At 36.8% G+C, this 21,370-nt stretch overlaps 1 protein-coding gene across 1 annotated transcript in view; it reads left to right on the top strand.

Moving 5' to 3' along the window:
* Positions 1 to 21,370, top strand: part of LOC113396736 (uncharacterized) — a 38,103-nt gene that overhangs the window by 9,587 nt on the left and 7,146 nt on the right. The window contains exon 2 of the mRNA XM_026634788.2: positions 16,129 to 16,302. Within this exon, the coding sequence (XP_026490573.1) occupies positions 16,135 to 16,302 (168 nt within the window). The 5' untranslated portion in view covers positions 16,129 to 16,134. The remainder of the gene's footprint in view (positions 1 to 16,128; positions 16,303 to 21,370) is intronic.

Consider the following 21,370-nt stretch of genomic DNA (forward strand, 5'->3'; position numbering starts at 1 on the left):
GAAGAACAAGACGTCGCACTCACCCCAATCAGACCCCGGCCCGACGGTTTCATCGAACTGACAGGCGCAGTCAATGAGGGAATTCCTGATGGTCAACGACCCGGGAAAGCCCAAAACAACACGCGCCCATCTAACAAGGACCGATAAGGACAAGTAATACCACCAAAGCTGAGACCAGCGTCAAACCCTTGAGACCATGCAGTGAACGCTTTCCTAGAGTTCCGGGCTATTGTGACGGCCACCCGTGAGGTCCACTTAGCCACCTGCAAAAAGATCATGCAGACCTACCAACGCGGTAACGAAAATCTGCTGGAGGTGGAGCTTGAAGAAGCCGAGGCGGCCATATACAACAACGACACATCCCAAGTTATCAAAGGGAAAATGTTGGGGTGGTACATGGCTGCTTACAGCGCTGCAGAGGGATTCGTGGGCCTGGTTGAAGATGAGGGACGAAAAGACGCATTACCTAGGTTCTTCACACCAACAGGAGACCCAGTGGTAGTAGTGGCCAGATGCACGAGAGAAATGCTAGACGACAGGATACTCGCGATGGCAAAATCCATCTCAGAAGGTCCGGGGTCGACGCACCTCTTGTGGGTTGGGAACTGCCACAGATATCGTAGATAAACGGGGTACCAGGATGCGGAAAGACGACTCACATTGTCAGGAATTTCGATGAGGACAAGGAAGTGGTAGTCACCTCCACAATCGAAGCTAAAAGACCTGAAAGAACAACTTACACACCGATTTGGCGAAAAAGCTAAATCAAGGGTACGAACTATGGCATCCGTGCTAGTGAACGGATTCAACGAGAGCATAAAATGTAACCGTCTTACGGTCGACGAAGCCCTCATGAACCACTTCGGAGCCATAGTAATGGCGGCACAGCTGTCCGGAGCTAGCGAGGTGGTTCTAGGATGGTCTTTTCTTGGTTTCAGAAAAGACCATCCTAGAGCACAGCCCCAAGACATCTATATATATCTATATATACATAAACGCGAAATCAGAGTCGCCGAGGCTGTACTCTCTCTGATCGAACACGGAGCAGGGCCCGCTGGATTGCAGTAATTAGGATAAAAAAAAAAAAAAACTAATATATACAGTATTTTTAAATATTATATATTATCATATATTATTTATTATGGATTATTTATATACTATTTGAAATTTAAAAAAAAAAAATTATGTCAGTGTGGGCCACGTCTTCCAAGAAGACGACAAGCTCGAAGTCCAGCGAAGATCTGCTGATGTTCAGTAAAAATATAAAATTTATAAAAATAAAATGTAAAAAAAGGCACGGGCAACTGTGAGCCCGTGGATGTTGTATATTAAAAAAAAAAAAAGTCGTTTCATGTTTGGTACAGCGAGCGCTTTCTAAGACTTTCATTGCAAAAATGTCGGCTGTTTATTGATAAGAATACATGATTTTTGTACAACGTTTTAGTTTGGAACACGTGAATCTTCTTAAACGAAGATATCCGCTTCGAACCCGAGCAATTTCCATTGAATTTTCATGTAAATATTGTAAGGAAATATATATGTTTCGTATGATAATTTACAAATGTGTTTCTACCTCTACGAAGGTGAATTGGAGCATTGTGGTTGAATCTGTTCCATAGTAAAATGCTTGTGTTGTAGAATTTGGAACCAATGAAGGTTTCTGTATGACGTTATCCTTAATATCGAAAAGGAGAAATCGAGAACGCCGAAAAAATGTATAATCAATTTATTATTTAACAAATTTAAAAAGTTTATTAAGTAAATTAAGCAATAAATCTTATTATTCAATAAAATAATACTTATAAAACTTTGGATTTGGGTTCGGGTTCCATCACAGAACAATAATTGTGCGTAACATCATTGGAAATCTGTTTTTTCTTTTAAAGAGCAACTATACGAGTTTCTTCCCGTTCTCGCTGGAAACTGTGGTAGAGTTGAAATATTTACAATTCAAAAATGCTTTATTGTAAACTTAATAAAATACATTTGACCTGATTTGAGATGAATAAAATCATGAAATATGCGCGTTGGTTTTCCCGGTTTGAACCCACGGTATTTAGTTAAGATTTATGTGTCCTTGTCACTGGGCCACCTCGGCTCATCGTGGCTTAATTAAATACCTAATTTAACATGCGAATTCCGAAAAACTCAACTTATTTACACGAAAACAAAAAAGGACACCGCCTATTACCATACAAAAGACGCCGACTGCGCTTGGCCGCTTTTGATCAATTTTTATACTATGGGCCAATAGCTTCCAAACGAGAGCCAAGAGACTTGGACACTTGGGCTTTGTGCAAGCCTGTCTGAGGAGGTACCACTCTCTCATCAGATAGTGTAAGTTGAGTCAGCGGAACTACTCAGTTCCGAAGGCTGGTGGTGCATTGCCGATGTAAGGAATGGTTAATTGTTTTTTACCAATGTCTTTGGGTTGTGCTGAGCACTTACCATCACGTCCAAAAATTATTTCTATGTGAGCGTCTATGTCGCGAAAGGTAACAATGCAAAATTTCTAGACAAGTGGACCTATAAAAAAATATATATACATTAAAAAAATAACGTACTTACAATAGTAGTAGCAAAAAATAAATAAATCTCATAGTTAAAAAACTAGTAACAAATTTTTGAATATTGCTCTATTTCCTCCTCTAAAAAAAACAAGATTAAACAACTGGTTATTTCTTCCATATTTTTTTTTATTTGGAGACGAAATATTCAAAGCACATTTTCTTGCAAATCGACAAAGTTGAATTAACCTTTATATGTCATCAGTTATTTGCATATTCATGCTGGTCGCGTTAGTATCATGAGAGAAAAGTTAAGGTTTTTTCCATACAAAGCTGCCTATTTATTCATGTTTCTTAATGACTACTGGCTAGTGAAAGTCCACGCTGAAGCTTAAAGGGTCTAGCCGTACTTACAAGGCGACACAAGACCCCAAAGGAACCTGTGTAACGAAGAAGGAATAAATATAAACAAACCTTAGATTTAAGTTTAGCACGCGTTTTTCTAATACCTAAACTATATTGTGAACTACTGACAGTTCTCGATTAATATATCTTCATTGCTGAGCCGAGATGGCCCAGTGGTTAGAACGCGTGCATCTTAACCGATGATTTCGGGTTCAAACCCAGGCAAGCACCACTGGATTTTCATGTGCTTAATTTGTGTTTATAATTCATCTCGTGGTAGGCGGTGAAGGAAAGCATCGTGAGGGAACCTGCATGTGTCTAATTTTAACGAAATTCTGCCAAATGTATATTTCACCAGACCGCATTGGAGCAGCGTGGTGCAATATGCTCCAAACCTTCTCCTCAAAGGGAGAGGAGGCCTTAGCCCAGCAGTGGGAAATTTACAGGCTACTAATGCTGTCATTATTGATTTGACATTCGAAAACCATTGGACGGGCAAAAGGGGCACTTGATGGTAGTACTCACCACCGCCCATAAAATATGACGCTGTAAGAAATATTAACCGTTCCTTACATCGTCATCTAACAACCGTGGGAATTTAGATGTTATATCCCATGTACCTGTAGTTACACTGGCTTACTCTTCAAACCGGAACACAACAGTACTAAGTATTGCTATTTGGCGGAAGAATATCTGATGTGAGTGATATCTACCTAGACAGTCTGAACAAAGTCCTACCACCATGGATATAATTTCGGTTGTTCTTTGTAATTTAAACACTATGTCGAAAAGTTTTGTTTGTTTGGACAAGATAATCTCAAGATCTATCAAAATGATTTCATAAAAATATTTTCGCGTAGATAATACCTCCATTGAGTAAGGTTATACGACATAATTCTACAAATCCACTGGAGCGGATCGGTAATGTTTAACGCGTTATAGGATGGACAGCTTATCTACCTGAAATTTAGCGTTTGTAGCATTTGCAATTCTTCCAAAAAAGTCACCAATTACAAAACATTGTATTTTATTGTTGAATATTTTTATTGTCCTTTTATACCCGTTCTCCTGGGGTCCCACTGTCATGGGAGTCCTCGATGACGATCGGAGAGCGTGATCGTGTCGATATAATGCATCCGCGGCCCCTACGGTCCTCCACTCGTGGCTCGCCGATGCTTGCCCAAGAGGGCGAAGGTGATCTAACCTCCATACCTAGCTAGCGCGTACAGTAGCACGAAACTATCCCGGCTGACTATTTATAGCCTATTCCAACTTGCTAATTGGAGTAAAAAAAAATAACAATTTTGACCTTAAATCGAAGTGATCTTGAATAATTTATGTTATTAATTATGGATTCGAGAAATAATTGTGATTTGAATGTCAGTTAAGTTGCGATCGAAACTTTGGAAGTATAATTAGAGTGAACATAAATATTTAATCGCAATAGACACGACCAGAAAGAGATCCGGCAGCAGGAGACACGACCAGAATTTTTCGACGGTAAAACTCAACGGCCTGATTGGGGTTTGTACCTCGGAATATGTGGCCTTACGTCAAGCTACTGAACCAACGAGCCAGTAAGCTAGAACTTTTTATCGTTCATAATATGGCAGAGCTAGTAGTGTATCGTAGGCTAATTAAAGAATCATAGACCAATGCGTGTTGACAACACAAAAGTTTCCAGCATTTGATCACGACTTAAGATCGCTCAATCCATCAAATATGAATTGCGTGATACGCCGTCATTTTTATCGACTTGCACGAACATAAGGCTAGAGTCGAAGCGAGTTAATTGCACACTTGTGCTCCTTTGTCAATTGATATCCCGTATTAATGACCTTAAATATGTATATACATATTAGCAAAACTGAGCAGACGTTGTCCTGCCTATGTATTTATTATACTAGGTACCCGTCCCGGCTTAAAACGCGTACGATAATACGATTTTTCGATTGAAAAAGAAATTAAAAAAAAAAAAGATTCTTGGTAGGTAAATGGAAATTCTCGGCTGTTTATTCATGAATATCTCATTAAAATCCGTTGTGTACGTCCACATCAATTTTAATACACACCCTCTGAGGTAAGAACTTTACCAGATTTTTTTTAACTCATTAACACCAACTCACCTATTTCTCTATTTCTAACATCAGAAAATACGAATTTCCAGCCAAACTTTCATCTCCTATTTAACCGCCTTTGGAGATCAATTAAAAAAAACCTTCCTTAGCTCACCTACTTCTTCGGCTTAGGCTGCGAGTTGTGTGTTAGTCATGATGTAGAAAATTTTATTGAGTAGATTTTGAATAATATTATCCTAATTACAATCAATTCTTATGAACATTTTTAAAAGTTTATAAGTCATCAATGGATCTGTATATACTAATATTACATAAAAGGTAAAATTTGTTTGTTTGTTTGTATGTAGGGGTTAATCTCCGCAACTAATGATCTAGTTCTAAATGTTTTACTGGTGGAAAGCTACATTATCCTTGAGTGATATAGAGTATAAATTAGGTATATTTATATTACATATAGATATAATAAAAATGAAATTGATTTCAAGATAGTTAAATTTCTTTAGTGACTTAATAGTCCAAATCATTAGTACGAGACTAGAAGTCTTTAAATTCATAATATTTTTATTCCTATCCTCTCACTTGCTTGTGATGGGAAATCTCATCGAATAAGAGTATACTCTATTCCAAACATAACAGGAAAAAAGCCAAATAAACAACACTTGACAGCAAATTGACGCGACATATTTGGTCGAGAGCTTGATTAATCTATGATATTCACTATGGCTTTGCGAAAAAATGGCGCTTTGAACGTCGACGAAACTTTTATATCGGAATTTTGGAAGTAAAATTCAAGTAACTCTTTTGTGCATAGGGTTATACAATTAGTGAGTTCATGGATGACACACAGACATGATTCTTTGTTACATAATAATAACAAAACTTGCAGTCATACTTATTTTTGTTATACGTTTTGAAAAGTAAGTGTAATTACAGGTACAAGGGATATAACGTAGTTCCCAAGGTGCGTTTGTTTGTTTGTTTGTTTGTCGCCATCAGGTGGCTCGCTTATCAGTGAGTATGCCAATTTTAAATAAAAACTAGCCGTGTCCGCGACTTTGTGCGTGTGAATTACTCCTTATTAAATCAGCTATCTGCCAGTGAAAGTCCCGTCAAAATCGGTCCAACCGTTACAGTGATTAACCGGAACAAACAGACAGACAAAAATTTAAAAATGTTATTTCGGTACATGTACCGTGTACATGCATATGCCTTTAGTAAAAAGTGGTTATTTTAATATCACAAACAGACACTCCGATTTTATTATATGTATAGATAAATAAAACAAGCTGAGTTTCTATCGCCTGTTCTTCAGGTTTGGGTTATTATCGAACCGGGGCGGTAGGTTTTACTTTGACTCAGGGCCGGATCTACCATATGGCTTTTTGAGCTTCAGCCCAGGGCCTCGTGGACTCAAGGGACCCCCATCTAAGTCGAGTCCTGCAATTAATTAAACCCATTCAATTAATTTAATTCAAGTCTACGTTCAGATATGTCTTAGATGGGCCCCTAAGTAGTATTAGCCCCGGCCCCCTAAACCTACTGTCCGGCCCTGCTTTGACTAATAAGTAAGTGCTTCTATATTGAATAAAGGAATTTGGTATAGAGTCGGAGTTTAATTTAAACTGGTTTTAAATAAGTCCTACCGGTTACCGTTAACCGTTAACTTAAATCTATTTTATCAGCGTTCGTCACGTAATGTCTGGTTATTTTTTTCGCGGACTACATAATTAATTCTGCGTATTAATTGTCCAACATGAATATTCTGTATTATTTATTTATATATGGATATGAAAAATTATATATGTTCTACTTTATGTTACACTTCAACGAAGTAACGTATCGTATTTGATGATAATTAATAAATATTTTTATTGTTTACTATTATTGCTTTCTGTCACTTTCAAACCAAATCTATTTTTTTGTTTTTTTTTTTTTTTTAAATGTAAGAAACATAACTTTACTTGGGCTTTGTGCAAGCCCGTTTGGGTGAACACCGCTCACTCATCTGATGTTCTACCGCCAAACAGCAGTACTCAGTATTGTTGTGTTGCAGTTTGAAGGGTGAGTGAGCCAGTGTAACTACAGGCACAAGGGACGTGACATCTTAGTTCCCAAGGTTGGTGGCGCATTGGTGGTGTAAGGAATGGTTAATATTTCTTACAACGCCATTGTCTATGGACGGTGGTGACCACTTACTATCAGGTGGCCCATTTGCTCGTCCGCTTACCGATATCACAAAAAAAAAGTTACAAAAGTTTCTTGCCGGTTCTTCTCGGTAGAAACTACATTGCGAACCGATGGTAGGTTCACTTAAAGGTGCTTGAAAAAGCCTATTTAAATAGAGTATATTTTGATTTGATTTGTAATTATTTGTACTAATATAATAAAAATAAAAAAAAAACAGAAAATCTCTAAGCACGGTGTTAAGGATAACTGGTTGTTCCACGTGGGATGGATCAATGATTTTTTTAGAAAGGTACCTATTAAAAAATATGGCGACTTATTGTCTTCTAACAATTTAACTAGAATTCGTCCTGCTGTTCATTTATATATATATATAATAAAATTGGAGTGTCTGTTTGTAATATTAAGGTAACCCATTTTTACTAAATGCCTATGTATGTATACACGGTACATATACCAAAATAACGTTTTTTACAATTTTTGTCTGTCTGTCTGTTTGTTTCGGCTAATCTCTGGAACGGCTGAACCGATTTCGACGGGACTTTCACTGGCAGATAGCGGATGTAATAAGGAGTAACTTGGGCTACTTTTATTTTAGAATTATATATAGGATAAAAATAAAATCACGCTACAATATCCAAATAACTTAAATTCAAACAACGCGCACAAAGTCGCGGGCACAGCTAGTATTACGTAAAATCGTACGCGTTAATAATATTAGTTGAATCAAAATGAAAATATTTATTAATAAAATATGGCTATGAATCAGCTGCTGAGACCGGACTTGTGATGTATTTGATGAAATGGCTTTGACCCTCTGGGTAGGTACCACCAAATCTACAGTTATTCTACCGGCAAATAATGTGGCTGGTATTGTTATGTTCCTATCTGAAGAGCATCAAAAGATTAAGCACTTTTGAATCGTCATTTTAAAACCTATATTAAGTGAATCCCACCTGTTCAGTATGTAGATTCTAGAGAGTAGAACCGTTAAGAAACTCGGTAGTTACTCTTTTTCAACATTTAAAATACAAAGTTATGTTAGTTGAATATATTTATCTTAGAAATAAGACCAGAAGTTATTTTTTAAATACAAATTTATTACTACCCTCAAGAAAACAATTTACAAAACGAATCTACTTTGAAAACAATTAAATTTAACAAACCAAAATTAAATTAAACAAAAACTAAAATGTAAGACCTCCGAAACTACAACAATTACGGAACAATCTAACGAAAAACCCAACGGACAGAATGACGTTGCCGAGATGTTGACCCGATAACAGCCGAACAGCAAAGAGATCGCGCCGGGTGCTGGCGCTGCTTTTTATATGTCTTCCCCACTCTTCTTCAATCTTCTACATTTATATATATCGGAAGAACATCACGACTGTAATTATCTTTCGTATCAGACATGGTAATATTATTGACTAATGAGGGTAGGTAGTAACACAAACACAATAATCGTCTATAATTTAATATGGTTCACAATTAGCACAATAATAAATCACAATAATCACAATAATATTCATAATAATTTAATCACGAGTCTTTAACTAGATAATATGTGTTTAGAGTAACCGAGGCAAACGTTCCGTCGGAGGAATGCGAGTGCACCCAACGCTTGTCGACCGAGAACTGTGTCTCCCGACTCTGCGCTGGCCCCGACGTTCCGTTCCGTTAGTGCGAACTGCCACGCCATCTGTCGGTCAAATAAAAAGTCAAATCAGCGTCTTTTTATTATTTGCGCCGACATATATGTATATAAAATATCCTGCTTGGAAGTCAACAAGTATTACAATGATAGTACTTTAAAAAAATTCTTCAAACATTTATGTACCAAAACAATTTTAATTCCTTGATCGTAATATTCATAATCCTAACGAATCCTTACTTAATACATACCTATTATTAAAGCGAAAGTGAAATCATTTGTTCCTTTTTCACGTCTTAACCTATCACGGCTTTGTCGGGGGTACCGGGACAGGATAGACTACCTAACGCCCCTACCTCCCCTCCTCACACGTGGACCTAACCCTTGGCGGAAGTTAGAAGTAAAATATCATCGTTCAAGTAAACAAGTTATTATTAAGTCAAATTACTTTTTTGTCCCATTTGCTGTCGAAACACTTGGAGTAGTAGTGCAAAAAGCTTCGGCGTACTGTCTCCACTGGTAACAGGAGGGCTGGTTCATGTTTTGCCAAGAGGATCGGATTTGCGATTCAACGGGGAAATGCTGCTAGCATTCTTGCCACCATTCCACGCGGTTAATATTTATCCAGTAATTATTTTTAATTCATATTTGTATATATTTATTTATTGAGGGAGCCGAGATGGCCCAGTGGTTAGAACGCGTGCATCTTATCCGATGATTTCGGGTTCAAACCCAGGCAGGCACCACTGAATTTTCATGTGCTTAATTTGTGTTTATAATTCATCTCGTGCTCGGCGGTGAAGGAAAACATCGTGAGGAAACCTGCATGTGTTGAAATTCTGCCACATGTGTATTGCGCCAACCCGCATTGGAGCAGCGTGGTGGAATATGCTCCAAACCTTCTCCTCAAAGGGAGAGGAGGCCTTTAGCCCAGCAGTGGGAAATTTACAGGCTGCTAATGCTAAAAAAAAAAAATATATTTAAAGACTTATTGTGATAATTCTTATGTAAATAAAATCTTTCTAGTAAACAAGGTTTCGATATTAGTCGTTGCGAATAAAAAAAAAACGTATTAATATAATGTAGAGCGAGCTTATTAAAATTCGGTTTATCTAAACTTTGTCAATTCGAATTCGTATAAAAAAAACTCGTGGGAGTACGAAGTTTTTCTACGTCTCTTTAGTCGTTTAGTATCGGAATGTTGTCTAAATGCCACGAGTCGAATCGTGTTAGTGAAATGTAGTTATAATGTCGAATATGTTTAATCTTTACGTAATATAATTTGATTTTGTTTTATATTGTTGAATATGTCGTTGTTAAAGTTCTGAATTCGACTTCTGAGGTGGCCATTTCTGATGTAAGAAACATGGAAATCGGTATTTTGGGGCAATTGATAAAGCTTTTTTGAGAATTTATCATCTAAGAGGATGAAACTCAGGATGAAAGGATTTTTTTTATACATTATTTACGAGGCTAAAATCGTGTCTACTAACGATTGACGGGTCTTTTCGGATTAATATTATCAACGGGGGTGAATCGCGTTGAATATATTACACACATACGAAACCGTATTAAGGCATGATTGGACCGATTCACTAGATTTTCGTATGCTTAATTTTTTATTTCATCTCATACTGAATGCTGCATGAAAACATTATCTGATGACCTGTCACGCGTAGATCCACTAAAACCCAATTGCTGAATAACGCTCTTCTTTAGTGCGAAGGAGAAATTGTCCCTCCCAAAATTGCCAGAAATACTTTATTTTATTAAACTTGTAATTTGAGGTTTCAAATGCGATTCGATGTTTAAATGTTTAATAAATTTAAAAAAAAATAGCAATTTACATCTCAATTATAAGTCAATTAATTGCTTAGTTTAAAACCAAAGGTATGGTTGTCAAAATAATTCAAAACTTGTGTTAGAATCACACAGAACTGCTAAATGAAATAAAACCTGTCGATTCACGAGAATGCTTAAATAAATTTATACTAAAACGGAAATATATGTATGTATATTTAGCTAGATGTGTCATAAATAATTGATATAAACACTTATATGTAGATTCGTTATATTTTAAATTGTAATAGTTAGGAAAATTATACAAGTTCAACATCTGTGTAGATACTACAGATGTGTGCGGGCTGTCAGAGATAGGCTCTAGATCACTGACGGTGGTACACCCCTCCGCGTTAAATTGTCGGCATTAGTACGATATAATAAAAATATAATCTATTTTTTTTTTCTGTCTGTACTCTCAGTCTCACACATGCGAAGACATATTGTGAGTACGTACGTCACTCACTCACACTAATGCACGACGACGATAATTTAACCTAAACACTATCTCTGTTCACATATTCTACCAGATTTCGGTAACTCTGTCCGTCTGTTACGCATGTTTAATTGAACACAGAGCTTCAGTCTTGCAATTAGAGATCTGATTCGCACGGGTAGAACAAGCGATTATACTAAACGTTAAGGTCGTAGTACGTGCCTCTATTGGTTGACTGTTTATTTTTTTTTTATTTAATAGGTAGGTTGGTCAAATGGGCTACCTGATGTAGCACCTTAAGTGGTCATCACCGTCCATAGATATTAGCGCTGTTAGAAATATTAACCATTCCTTACATCGCCAATCCGCCACCAACCGTGGGAACTAAGATGTAAACAATGCTTAGTATATATGTTTGGCGGCAGAATACCTTGTGAGTGGGTCTTACCTAGAGTAACTTGCACAAAGCCCTGCCATCAAGTAAACGGGACGAATGCTGATCTAGCTCCTAGTCGACATATTATTCCAACGACTTCAATATTACAGCCAACTTAATAAATAAGACACTCAAACCTACCTCATGGATAGAATAGCTTTGAAAATTATCGCGTTCAGACAGACGGACAAACGCGGCTTCGTTTTATATTACGTAGTGATTATGAACTAAATTATTAAAGGCCACGAAAACTTTGCATCGCTCTTAAATTATTATCTTTACATAATCCTTGAAAAAAAAAAACAAACCAGTTCCACATTTAATGCCTCAGTTTTCGATCTAGGAACGTAATGATGATATCAGATATTGATTTTATCTGTATTCAGGTGGTCTTAATTCTATGTCTTAATTGATAGCATGAAAAAAAAAAAAACATTGTCGCACTGAGCTCGTCGGTTAACGAGATCTCTAGTGATGTGGCCGAGACAGGTTGAATAGTTTATATCAATTATAAACTTAGTTTTTCTTGTGTTTTTTTGGCGTAACTCATGGTTGGATCGTTTTTGATCGCATAATGTGCTGTGTTTTAATGTTGAATGTCATCTGAACTTTGCTGTGTGTTTTATATATGTGTTGCGTTTGATTATGTTTTCGTATGGATATAACCCATTTATGTGCAAGCGGTTCCGCAGTCTGATGGTAAGGATTGATATATATTAAATATCTCTATTTGGAATATTTTTGGTACGCATCCACCTTGATAGCAATTTAGAAGACGTTTTATCGGAAGCTATTCTGTAACTCACTTGATATCCCACGAGTGAAGTGTCGGAAATCGATTTACGGTGTACGACATACGATACATTGATCCATGTATCCTTTAATTAATAAAAAAAAAATCATTAATATAACTGATCGCTCAGGGGTTGAAATTCGACGATAAAAATGATTGAAATTTAAGTTTCTCACTTTTTTTTACTGTATTTCCATTTCGTTCCATCAGGTGATCCATTGGATCGTCCGCCTAGCTATCATAAAAGAAAGGTTACGTTTCGATTCGATTACAATGATGTCAGAATTTCTTAGTAGAATTGGCCATGCTTCACGTGGTGTCGCCGTATACGTAACGCACCTCACTTATCAGTGAATACGTCACGAGGAACTGCAGTCCGCGCTTTTGTACAGCTTCGAATAATACAGTAGTGAAGACCCAGCTTCAAGTAAATAAGAACGTCAAATAATTAATAATATTTAATACAGTTTACAATATTTATTTTTCCAGTTTTTGTTACAATCATCCATTATCTTCCGCTTTTCAACCCAGATTAACAATTCCCACGTCAAATTCAAAAATATTCTTCCTCTCCTTTAATTATAAAAATGTCAAACCAAAAAGTATTCATTACATTTATATAATTCTGTGATTGAATATAACTCAATAGCTAAAAGCTATACAACCTTAAATGATTATTTATAAATATTTTATATAAAATAATTTATAGGCTTACAGTAGTCAGTATTACCAGTGCGCATCATTTGTTATAGTAATGTTAAACAAATCAAACCAAGTTCAGAGGTGAGAAAACGTGACTCGAGAAAGCCCCCCTCGGAAAGCATTTAAAACCTTTGGTCCTGCGTCCGAACTCTTCTGGACGATTTCTGATTTGGTCATGGGCGTAGAGACAGAGGCACTAAAGAGTGTAGTATTATTTTATTATTTATTATTAAAAACAGAAATTTGTTTGTGATATGGTTTCCACTGTTGATTAGTTGTGTTTAAGCATAGTCGTCCCGGACAAAATCTTCCAAAAGGATGTCGTCACTTAAAAGGAAGCTTCGATCCTAGACAAAAATTATCTTTCGAGAACTTTCTCATAAGCATTATGAGAAAGTAAAGTAAGTTGATTTCTCACCGTTGATTAAGATTTTTTTGCATTTAGCACGGAAGCCCAAATCCACTAGTCCACTCCGTGCTTAGCGTCGTATATTTCTCTACTAGCTAAACCTACGGCTATACCCGCTCGAAATTTATTAAACTTTACCTATAGAACACAGACGTTCACTCTCCATTTATACCTACGAATTGGTTGAATTAAAAAAAATTGCCGATATCCTTCCCTGGGACTCGAAACTATCTCTACAAAAAGTTTCATCTAAATCGGTTGAGCTGTTTAAGCGTGAGGAGGTAACAGACAGAGTTACTTTTGCGTTTATAATATTTTATATAGATAAGTGTAGATTTGACACTCGATGAATTATATGTTAAGTATATTCGGTGTCACGTCGATATTTCTTGGAAGTGATATTTTTTGTTGGTGCAACATTTTGGACAATCTGTGAAGGTGTAATGGATCGATTTTGAATGAAGAGGTTGTATATGACGTGCGAACTCCTTGAGGTACATATATATTCACATCGATTCGTTAAGCGATCGAACGACGGATGTTGTTATTTGGTACTTATTTCTAATAAATATTCAATATTTGGCCTAGAAATTTCTCGAAAGCCGGATGGTTTTATCTCCAGGATCAGATAAATCGTGTAAAAAACTACTGTCATACGGTGTTCTGTAACGGTTGTTTGTTGTCCGTGTTTAGTTAAGTTTTAATCCTTTTTGCTCGGTCGTCGAGGTGAGAAGTGTGTTTGTACAGTAGTGTATTGTGTAAAGTGAAGTGATACATGCTGTCATGGTTGAAACTGGTTCGTACCGGTTTTTGATGTTCAATTGTTACTGGTTGCGTTTCGTACTTCAGCTCTGGAACAGAGTTTATTTTGGGGGAGTCTCTAAGTGATCGAGAAGTGTATGGAACGTTATCGATTCAACGACCTAAGACAAGTCTGGGCAAGCACGACTGTGATTCAATTAGAACAAGTTCTCATGCTTTAAAGAAACAGTCCAGTTGTATGATATTCTTTATTAACGTGTCGCTATAAAAATATTAAAATATTCAAATTATATTCAATTAAAGTAGGCTCTGACTCTTGCATCGTCATTTTGCAATCGTATTAAAATTTTATCAAGTACCGAATGTATATTGTACTGTGAACTGTGCAATGAAACAGTGATTACTCGTTTCCAATAGTTATAATATAGATTTGTTAACAGAATCCAATTAAGTAAGTTTTATGTACGAACATAATACTGAGACTCGTATACGTTTGGCACCAAAATGACGAGAACTCTTTTGAATTAAATTTTTAATATCAAATAGTATACATTAGTTCAGTTAGAATTGGAATATGTCGAAAACAATTTACTTTCATTTTTTTTTCCTTATACAGTCGTATTACTGCTCTCTAACCGGCTAGTAATTTTTTTCAGCTCTCTAATATTAATTCTTTGTTGAATCGTAACAATTTAGTAAATCGCAATGAAGAATCCTCTTTAATTTTCTGTACATATATGGCTGGATACGGATGAGCCTTTTAACCGATTTTTTATATGCGTTCATCGTCCCTTAATCACAAATTCAGGTACAAAATCTGCTTTCGATTTTAATATATAAGTTATAAGATTATTGACGTATTAACAAATTATTATCATACACACATTCATGTCTCTGTTGTCTGTTACACTGGCACACTCACCATTTCAACCGGAACAGAGCAATACTAAGTACTGTTTTTTAGTGGTAACCCACACGGGTTTACTAGCCCTATTGGAATTCTCAGGCCTTCCTGTACGAGTACTCCCTCTGCCTTGTGTTATAATTTGAGATTAATTTAGAACAAAGATCGTTTGATTCTAAATTTATTATGAATTGACATAGCTTGAATATTATCTTCTAATGTTCGTATGTTTTCAATACGGTCTTAAACCATTCAACTGAAAATCCTTGTCCAAAAAAAAGATTTAACACTTTGTTACTACCTTTAGCCTTTAAATGCCTTAGGCCTCCTCTCCCTTTGAGAACATTACATTAAGGGTTATTCACGACGTTTTCATTCTCCTCAAACGGAGAGGAGGCCCTGGCCCAACGGTGGGAGATTTTCAAGTTGTTACTTTACTGCTTACCCATATTTTTAAGTCCAAAATCTTATAAATTTTTGTCCCAATGATTATGGGACGATAGCTGTACGTAGAAGATCGGTCGTGGTATTTTTTTGAAGAGCTCCAGCCGTAGACGTGCAGAAAAATAAAGAGGATTCTTGATTGCAATTTACTAAATCGTTACGATTTAACAAACAATTATTTTTTAAGAGCGGATAAAATTTCCCGGTCGGTTAGAGAGTGGCGTTACTTGCTATTACTAGCGGCAAATCTTAAACAAAATTAAAGTAAATTATTATCGAGATGCTCCAATTCTTACTGAACTAATGTATCTATACTATTTGAAATTAAAAATTAAAAATACACTTTGACGCCAAATGTCTGTGAGTGACTTGCAGTTTACATTGAAATGAAATCAAAACAAAACCTGTCATAGGTTCCGAAATTCTTAAAAAAATCTTTTGAATAAACGCGAAGTTTCGTTGGAAACCTAAATTCAACATTCAATAAACATATAATTCTTCTGTGATTTACCTACGAGTAGTAATCATATTTTAAAGTAAAAAGTATCGTTTCAATGTCTTTGCATTGTCTCCAGAGTGACATGACGACGCGCAGCAGCGCGACCGCGATTCGAGCGCGGCGCGGACACAAGGAGCGTTCCAAGAACTTCACTGAGCTGGAGAAGAGGACGGTACTCGAGCTGATAGCGCGCCATCGTGACGTGCTGCGGCAGGGACGCTCCAACAACGCGACCAACCGCAGCAAGCAGGTGAGACATACATGTTTACTTCGAAGTACTTTACAATGAATCATAATCAAAATGTACTTCATTCAATTGAACTATCGACATATTAGGAACTAAATGTCGCGTTTAAGGGGTCGGTTGTCAGTTATTACGGAAAAAGTAGCCTTAAGTATGTCCTTCCTTGAGGCTGTTTTCCGAAACGGCGGTAGTGTTTAAACATTGACGATTCGAAAACGCTTCACTGTGGAGTCTACTCGAATAAAATACATTTGATTTGGAATTAAAGTTTGCTTCATACTGAATTTTATCAAATTCAGTTCAAGGGTTCGGTCCTGAAATCGTAACAAACAGAGCTACTTTTGAATTAATAATATTAGTGTGGTTAAACTCGCACGCTGTCAAATACATACGGTTTTATCTGCGTCATTTGTGAAGTTAATCTTTTTTAAAAATATATGTAAATATAAGATTACATTATGTAATCAAATCGATTAGGTCATGTATAGTTTTTATTTGTAGAGAGCCGAGATGGCCCAGTGGTTAGAACGCGTGCATCTTAACCGATGATTTCGGGTTCAAGCCCAGGCAGGCACCACTGAATTTTCATGTGCTTAATTTGTGTTTATAATTCATCTCGTGTTCGGCGGTGAAGGAAAACATCGTGAGGAAACCTGCATGTGTCTAATTTCAACGAAATTCTGCCACATGTGTATTCCACCAACCCGCATTGGAGCAGCGTGGTGGAATATGCTCCATACCTTCTCCTCAACGGGAGAGGAGGTCTTAGTCCAGCAGTGGGAAATTTACAGGCTGATTATGTTTTATTATGTATGTAGTTTTTATTATTAAATACATAATTTAATCTAGCCATATCTTTACAATAGATTTGAGAGTCGCGTTTATTAATAAAACTGGACAGTTCGAATGTTCTCCAAATTGGGAATTCTGATCAAAGTTAAGATTAATTCGCGCGACGACGCAGACCTATCAAAGATTTTGGATCTCAACCTTATAAGAGTCGTAATAAAAAACATTTGTTTTTTCTCGTGTTGGTAGGGCTTTGTGCAACCTCGTCTTGGTAGGTAGTTAGGTAGCCCCACTCGTCAGATATTCTACCGCCAAACAACAGTACTCAGTATCGTTATGTTCTGGTTCGAAGGGTGAGTGAGCCACTAAAACTACGCATCTTAGCTCCCAAGGTTGGTGGCGCTTAGGTGTGATTCTAGGGATGGTTATTATTTCTTACAGCGTCAATGTCTATGAGCGGTGGTGACCACTTACCATGATGTGGCCCATTTGTTCGTCCGCCTACCTATATCATAAAAATATATGTATATTAAATTTCCAAGGTAACGAACATATTCATCCGAATAGCAATGAATTGAAGAAAATCGCTTCGCAGATAACATATTGTTTATTACTAATCTGTAATAAAAATAAATCACTACATAGTATAAAACAAAGTCGCTTCCCGCTGTCTGTCTGTCCCTATGTATGCTTAGATCTCTAAAACGACGCAACTGATTTCGATGCAGGTTTTTTTTAATAGATGGAGTTATTCAAGAGGAAGGTTTATATGTATAATACATGCATAACATAGTAGACTAAATTTATGTAATATATAAATACATTTTTTGCGATTACATTGCAAACGCTACGAGACAGACTGAACCCTACGAGATAGATCAGATTAATGTACTACAGTATTGCACACCTAAAAAAGATCTATAAAAACTCCGCGATGGTATATGTCTGTCTCTTAGGAATAACTTACAATAACCAATTTTTTATCCTTTACTTTTTACGACAAATATGACTTATTTACGAAGCGATTTTAAGCAATAGAGCATTAATTATTATCGCAATTAAGTACCTTAAATACATTGTGCATTTAATAAAGATCAATGTGGCCCTTTACAGCGTTTAATTTAAATGAATACTTTCGAAGATATTACAGATTTAAAACTCACGGACATAGCGGTTTGTATTGTCTAATGAGAAAGAGTTGTGAACGTTGTATATGAAGACTCTAGTATGCTTAGTTGAGGATAGCACCCGTGCGAAGCCGGGGCGGGTCGCTAGTGTCATTATAAGAGTAGCTTAGAAGATAGATATACAGTATCGCGATTTTTTTCTGTAAGTCTTTTAATACTCCTACAATTTGCTAGAACAATGTTTCGATGTATCTCCTGAAGTAAAGCCACAGTTAGCGATGTGAGAGTGAGTTTCTTGTATATATTAGTAATGAGCTAAGTTGTTTATAGATCACTACAGAGTTTCTTGCCGGTTCTTATGAATAGAATCTGCTTTCTGAACTAGAGTACCTTTACGTTTAATTTAACACTATAATGTTACGATTCGAAGGTGCTTTTATGAACCTCCTTGATTGTATAATACTTCGGTTTACCTTTTAAAATTGGAGTGTCTTTTTGTAATATTAAAATAACCGCTTTTTACTAAACGCTAACGCATATGTTGTACGGTACATATATCAAAATAACATATTTTTTAATTTTTCTCTGTCTGTCTGTTTGTTTGTTCCGGCTAATCTCTGTAACGGCAGCTTTCACTTACAGATAGTTTATGTTATAAGGAGTAAATTAGGCTACAGCAATAACTTTTTTTGTTAAATTCAAACGCGCACGAAGTCGCGGGCACAGCTAGTTAATAAATATAACTGTGCAACGAAAAATATCGTTCGCTGCGAAACGGCTGGTCTAATAATTTTTTGTAACAATAATATTTTGACCTTCAATTATTCAAATTTGAATCTGTATGCTTAAATACATTTTGATTTATGATTCATAATAAGATATATTATTAGTACTTCTCACTTATGACATATTAGTTAATATCGTTATATATTAGCTATTAAATAATTTCATTCTAACCTCACTTAATAAAGTCGTCATATTTGACGACCTCCGTGGTCGAGTAGTGTGTACACCGGTTTTCATGGCTACGCCACTCCGAGGTCTCGGGTTCGATTCGATTCGATGTAGAAAAAGTTGATTAGTTTTCTATGTTGTCTCGGGTCTGGGTGTTTGTACCCCGAGAACCCCCTCTAGGTGTTGGAGGCCCGCATAGGCGGGCCGACCGTCAGGGCGTCACGGTAGCATGCGCAAGCGATCCCGTGGCGCCCGCCGAAAGACGGAGAGGGTACCGCTGGTTTTTGAGTGGGTAAACCCGGCGTACCTGGGCGCACTCGGCGTCCAGGGCTCCGGGGAGTCACACCCCCCCCCCCACCTTCCATCACGTGGGGGAAGCGCGTAACGTGATTTCCAGCGAGAAAAAAAAAAGGGTCTGGGTGTTTGTGGTACCGTCATTACTTCTGATTTTCCATAACACGAGTGCTTTAGCTACTTACATTGGGATCAGAGTAATGTATGTGATGTTGTCCAATATTTTTTATTAATAAACTATCGTTCCGTCCGTACAAATTTATTTAGATGATAAAAAAGTTATCAGTTAATACTTGTTGACTTCCAGACAGGATATATTGTATACATATATAATTTTGTTTATTTGACATAACTTGTATTTGAAATGTTGAAATATAGTTTCTTGCCGGTACTTCTCGGTAGAATCTACATTCGGAATCGTTGTCGGCTTCACTTAATATAGTTTGTAAAATGACGAATTAAAAGTGCCCGTAATGCCTACTTGGATAAAGTATATGTTGAATTTGATTAAAAAAATATATATGAAATAATATAATACTATATATACCTTTTAGTGGTCAGGAATAACATAGTTTTCTACCAGCGATTTTTTTTTTTTTAGAATTTTTTATTAAAATAATTGAATATTTTTTTTTTTTGAACAGATTTGTGTCGTAACTATAGAATATGGCCGGTAACGAGCCGATATGGCCCAGTGGTTAGAACGCGTGCATCTTAACCGATGATTTCGGGGTCAAGCCCAGGCAGGCACCACTGAATTTAATGTTCTTAATACGTGTTTATAATTCATCTCGTGCTCGGCGGTGAAGGAAAACATCGTGAGGAAACCTGCATGTGTCTAATTTCAACGAAATTCTGCCACATGTGTATTCCACCAACCCGCATGGACTGCTCCATGGTGGTGGTGGTGGAATATGCTCCAAACCTTCTCCTCAAAGCGAGAGGAGGCCTTAGCCCAACAGTGGGAAATTTACAGGCTGCTAATGTAATGTAATATAGTATGATCTGTGATGGACTTTTACAAATAAATTATGATATTCTCCTGACTGACTCTAGCGACGACAGCCAATATCAATTCCTTCACTCTAATAATCCGATGTAACGATCGGAATCGGAGATCGGATCGGATCGGATCGGAGTTCAAGCTCAGGACCTTCACTTGCTTTCCGAGGCCTGGGAGCTTAAATTGCTCCAAAATCCCGGACTCCCGAGCTGCTACTGATGGTTTTACGAAAGAAAGAAACAAAATCTCTTAGTCGGCCCGATCTGGGGTTGAACCGGTCGGGATCTCCCTTATAATAGCCGCTAGACCATCGAGGCAGTTGGATAAATAAAAAAAAAATACACAAGTACCTACAATGTAAAACATATCAAAATATCTAGCTCGTAACTATGTCGCGCGTGAAGTTTAATTGTCAACGTGCAAGTTATGTAATTTGATATTGCATCCGTTGCACACCACGCCACGTGGCCCGTGTCGAAATGCATTTTTCATAAACTAGTATCAGCCGGACGCTTTGCGCGTACTTTAAATTTTTTTTTTTATTTATTAGCAAATCTTGATTGGTTCTTTGATAGTGTTGACCGTTTTGCGTTAATCATATTTAAATCAAATTTAAACCATGTTATGTTATCAGTCCTGGTCAAAAATCGAATTCAAAATATTTATAACTCAAGTAGGCTCGTAAAGGCACTTTTGAATTGTCTTGCTAGTGTTGAATTAAACTCGTAAAGTAGGTTCTATTTGAAGAACCGGTAAGATTAGACGACTAAGCAGTTACTCTTTGACACACTTTTTATTACAGATTATGTAAGAATCTCAGCTCTCAGAATCGTGGTATCCTCATAAAGTCCTCAGTGGCTAAAACTGATACACTTAAACCGAATATCGCCGGTTCAAATCTCGGCAC

Source organism: Vanessa tameamea, chromosome 28 (assembly GCF_037043105.1).
Source record: "Vanessa tameamea isolate UH-Manoa-2023 chromosome 28, ilVanTame1 primary haplotype, whole genome shotgun sequence".
Taxonomy (NCBI): Eukaryota; Metazoa; Arthropoda; class Insecta; order Lepidoptera; family Nymphalidae; genus Vanessa; species Vanessa tameamea.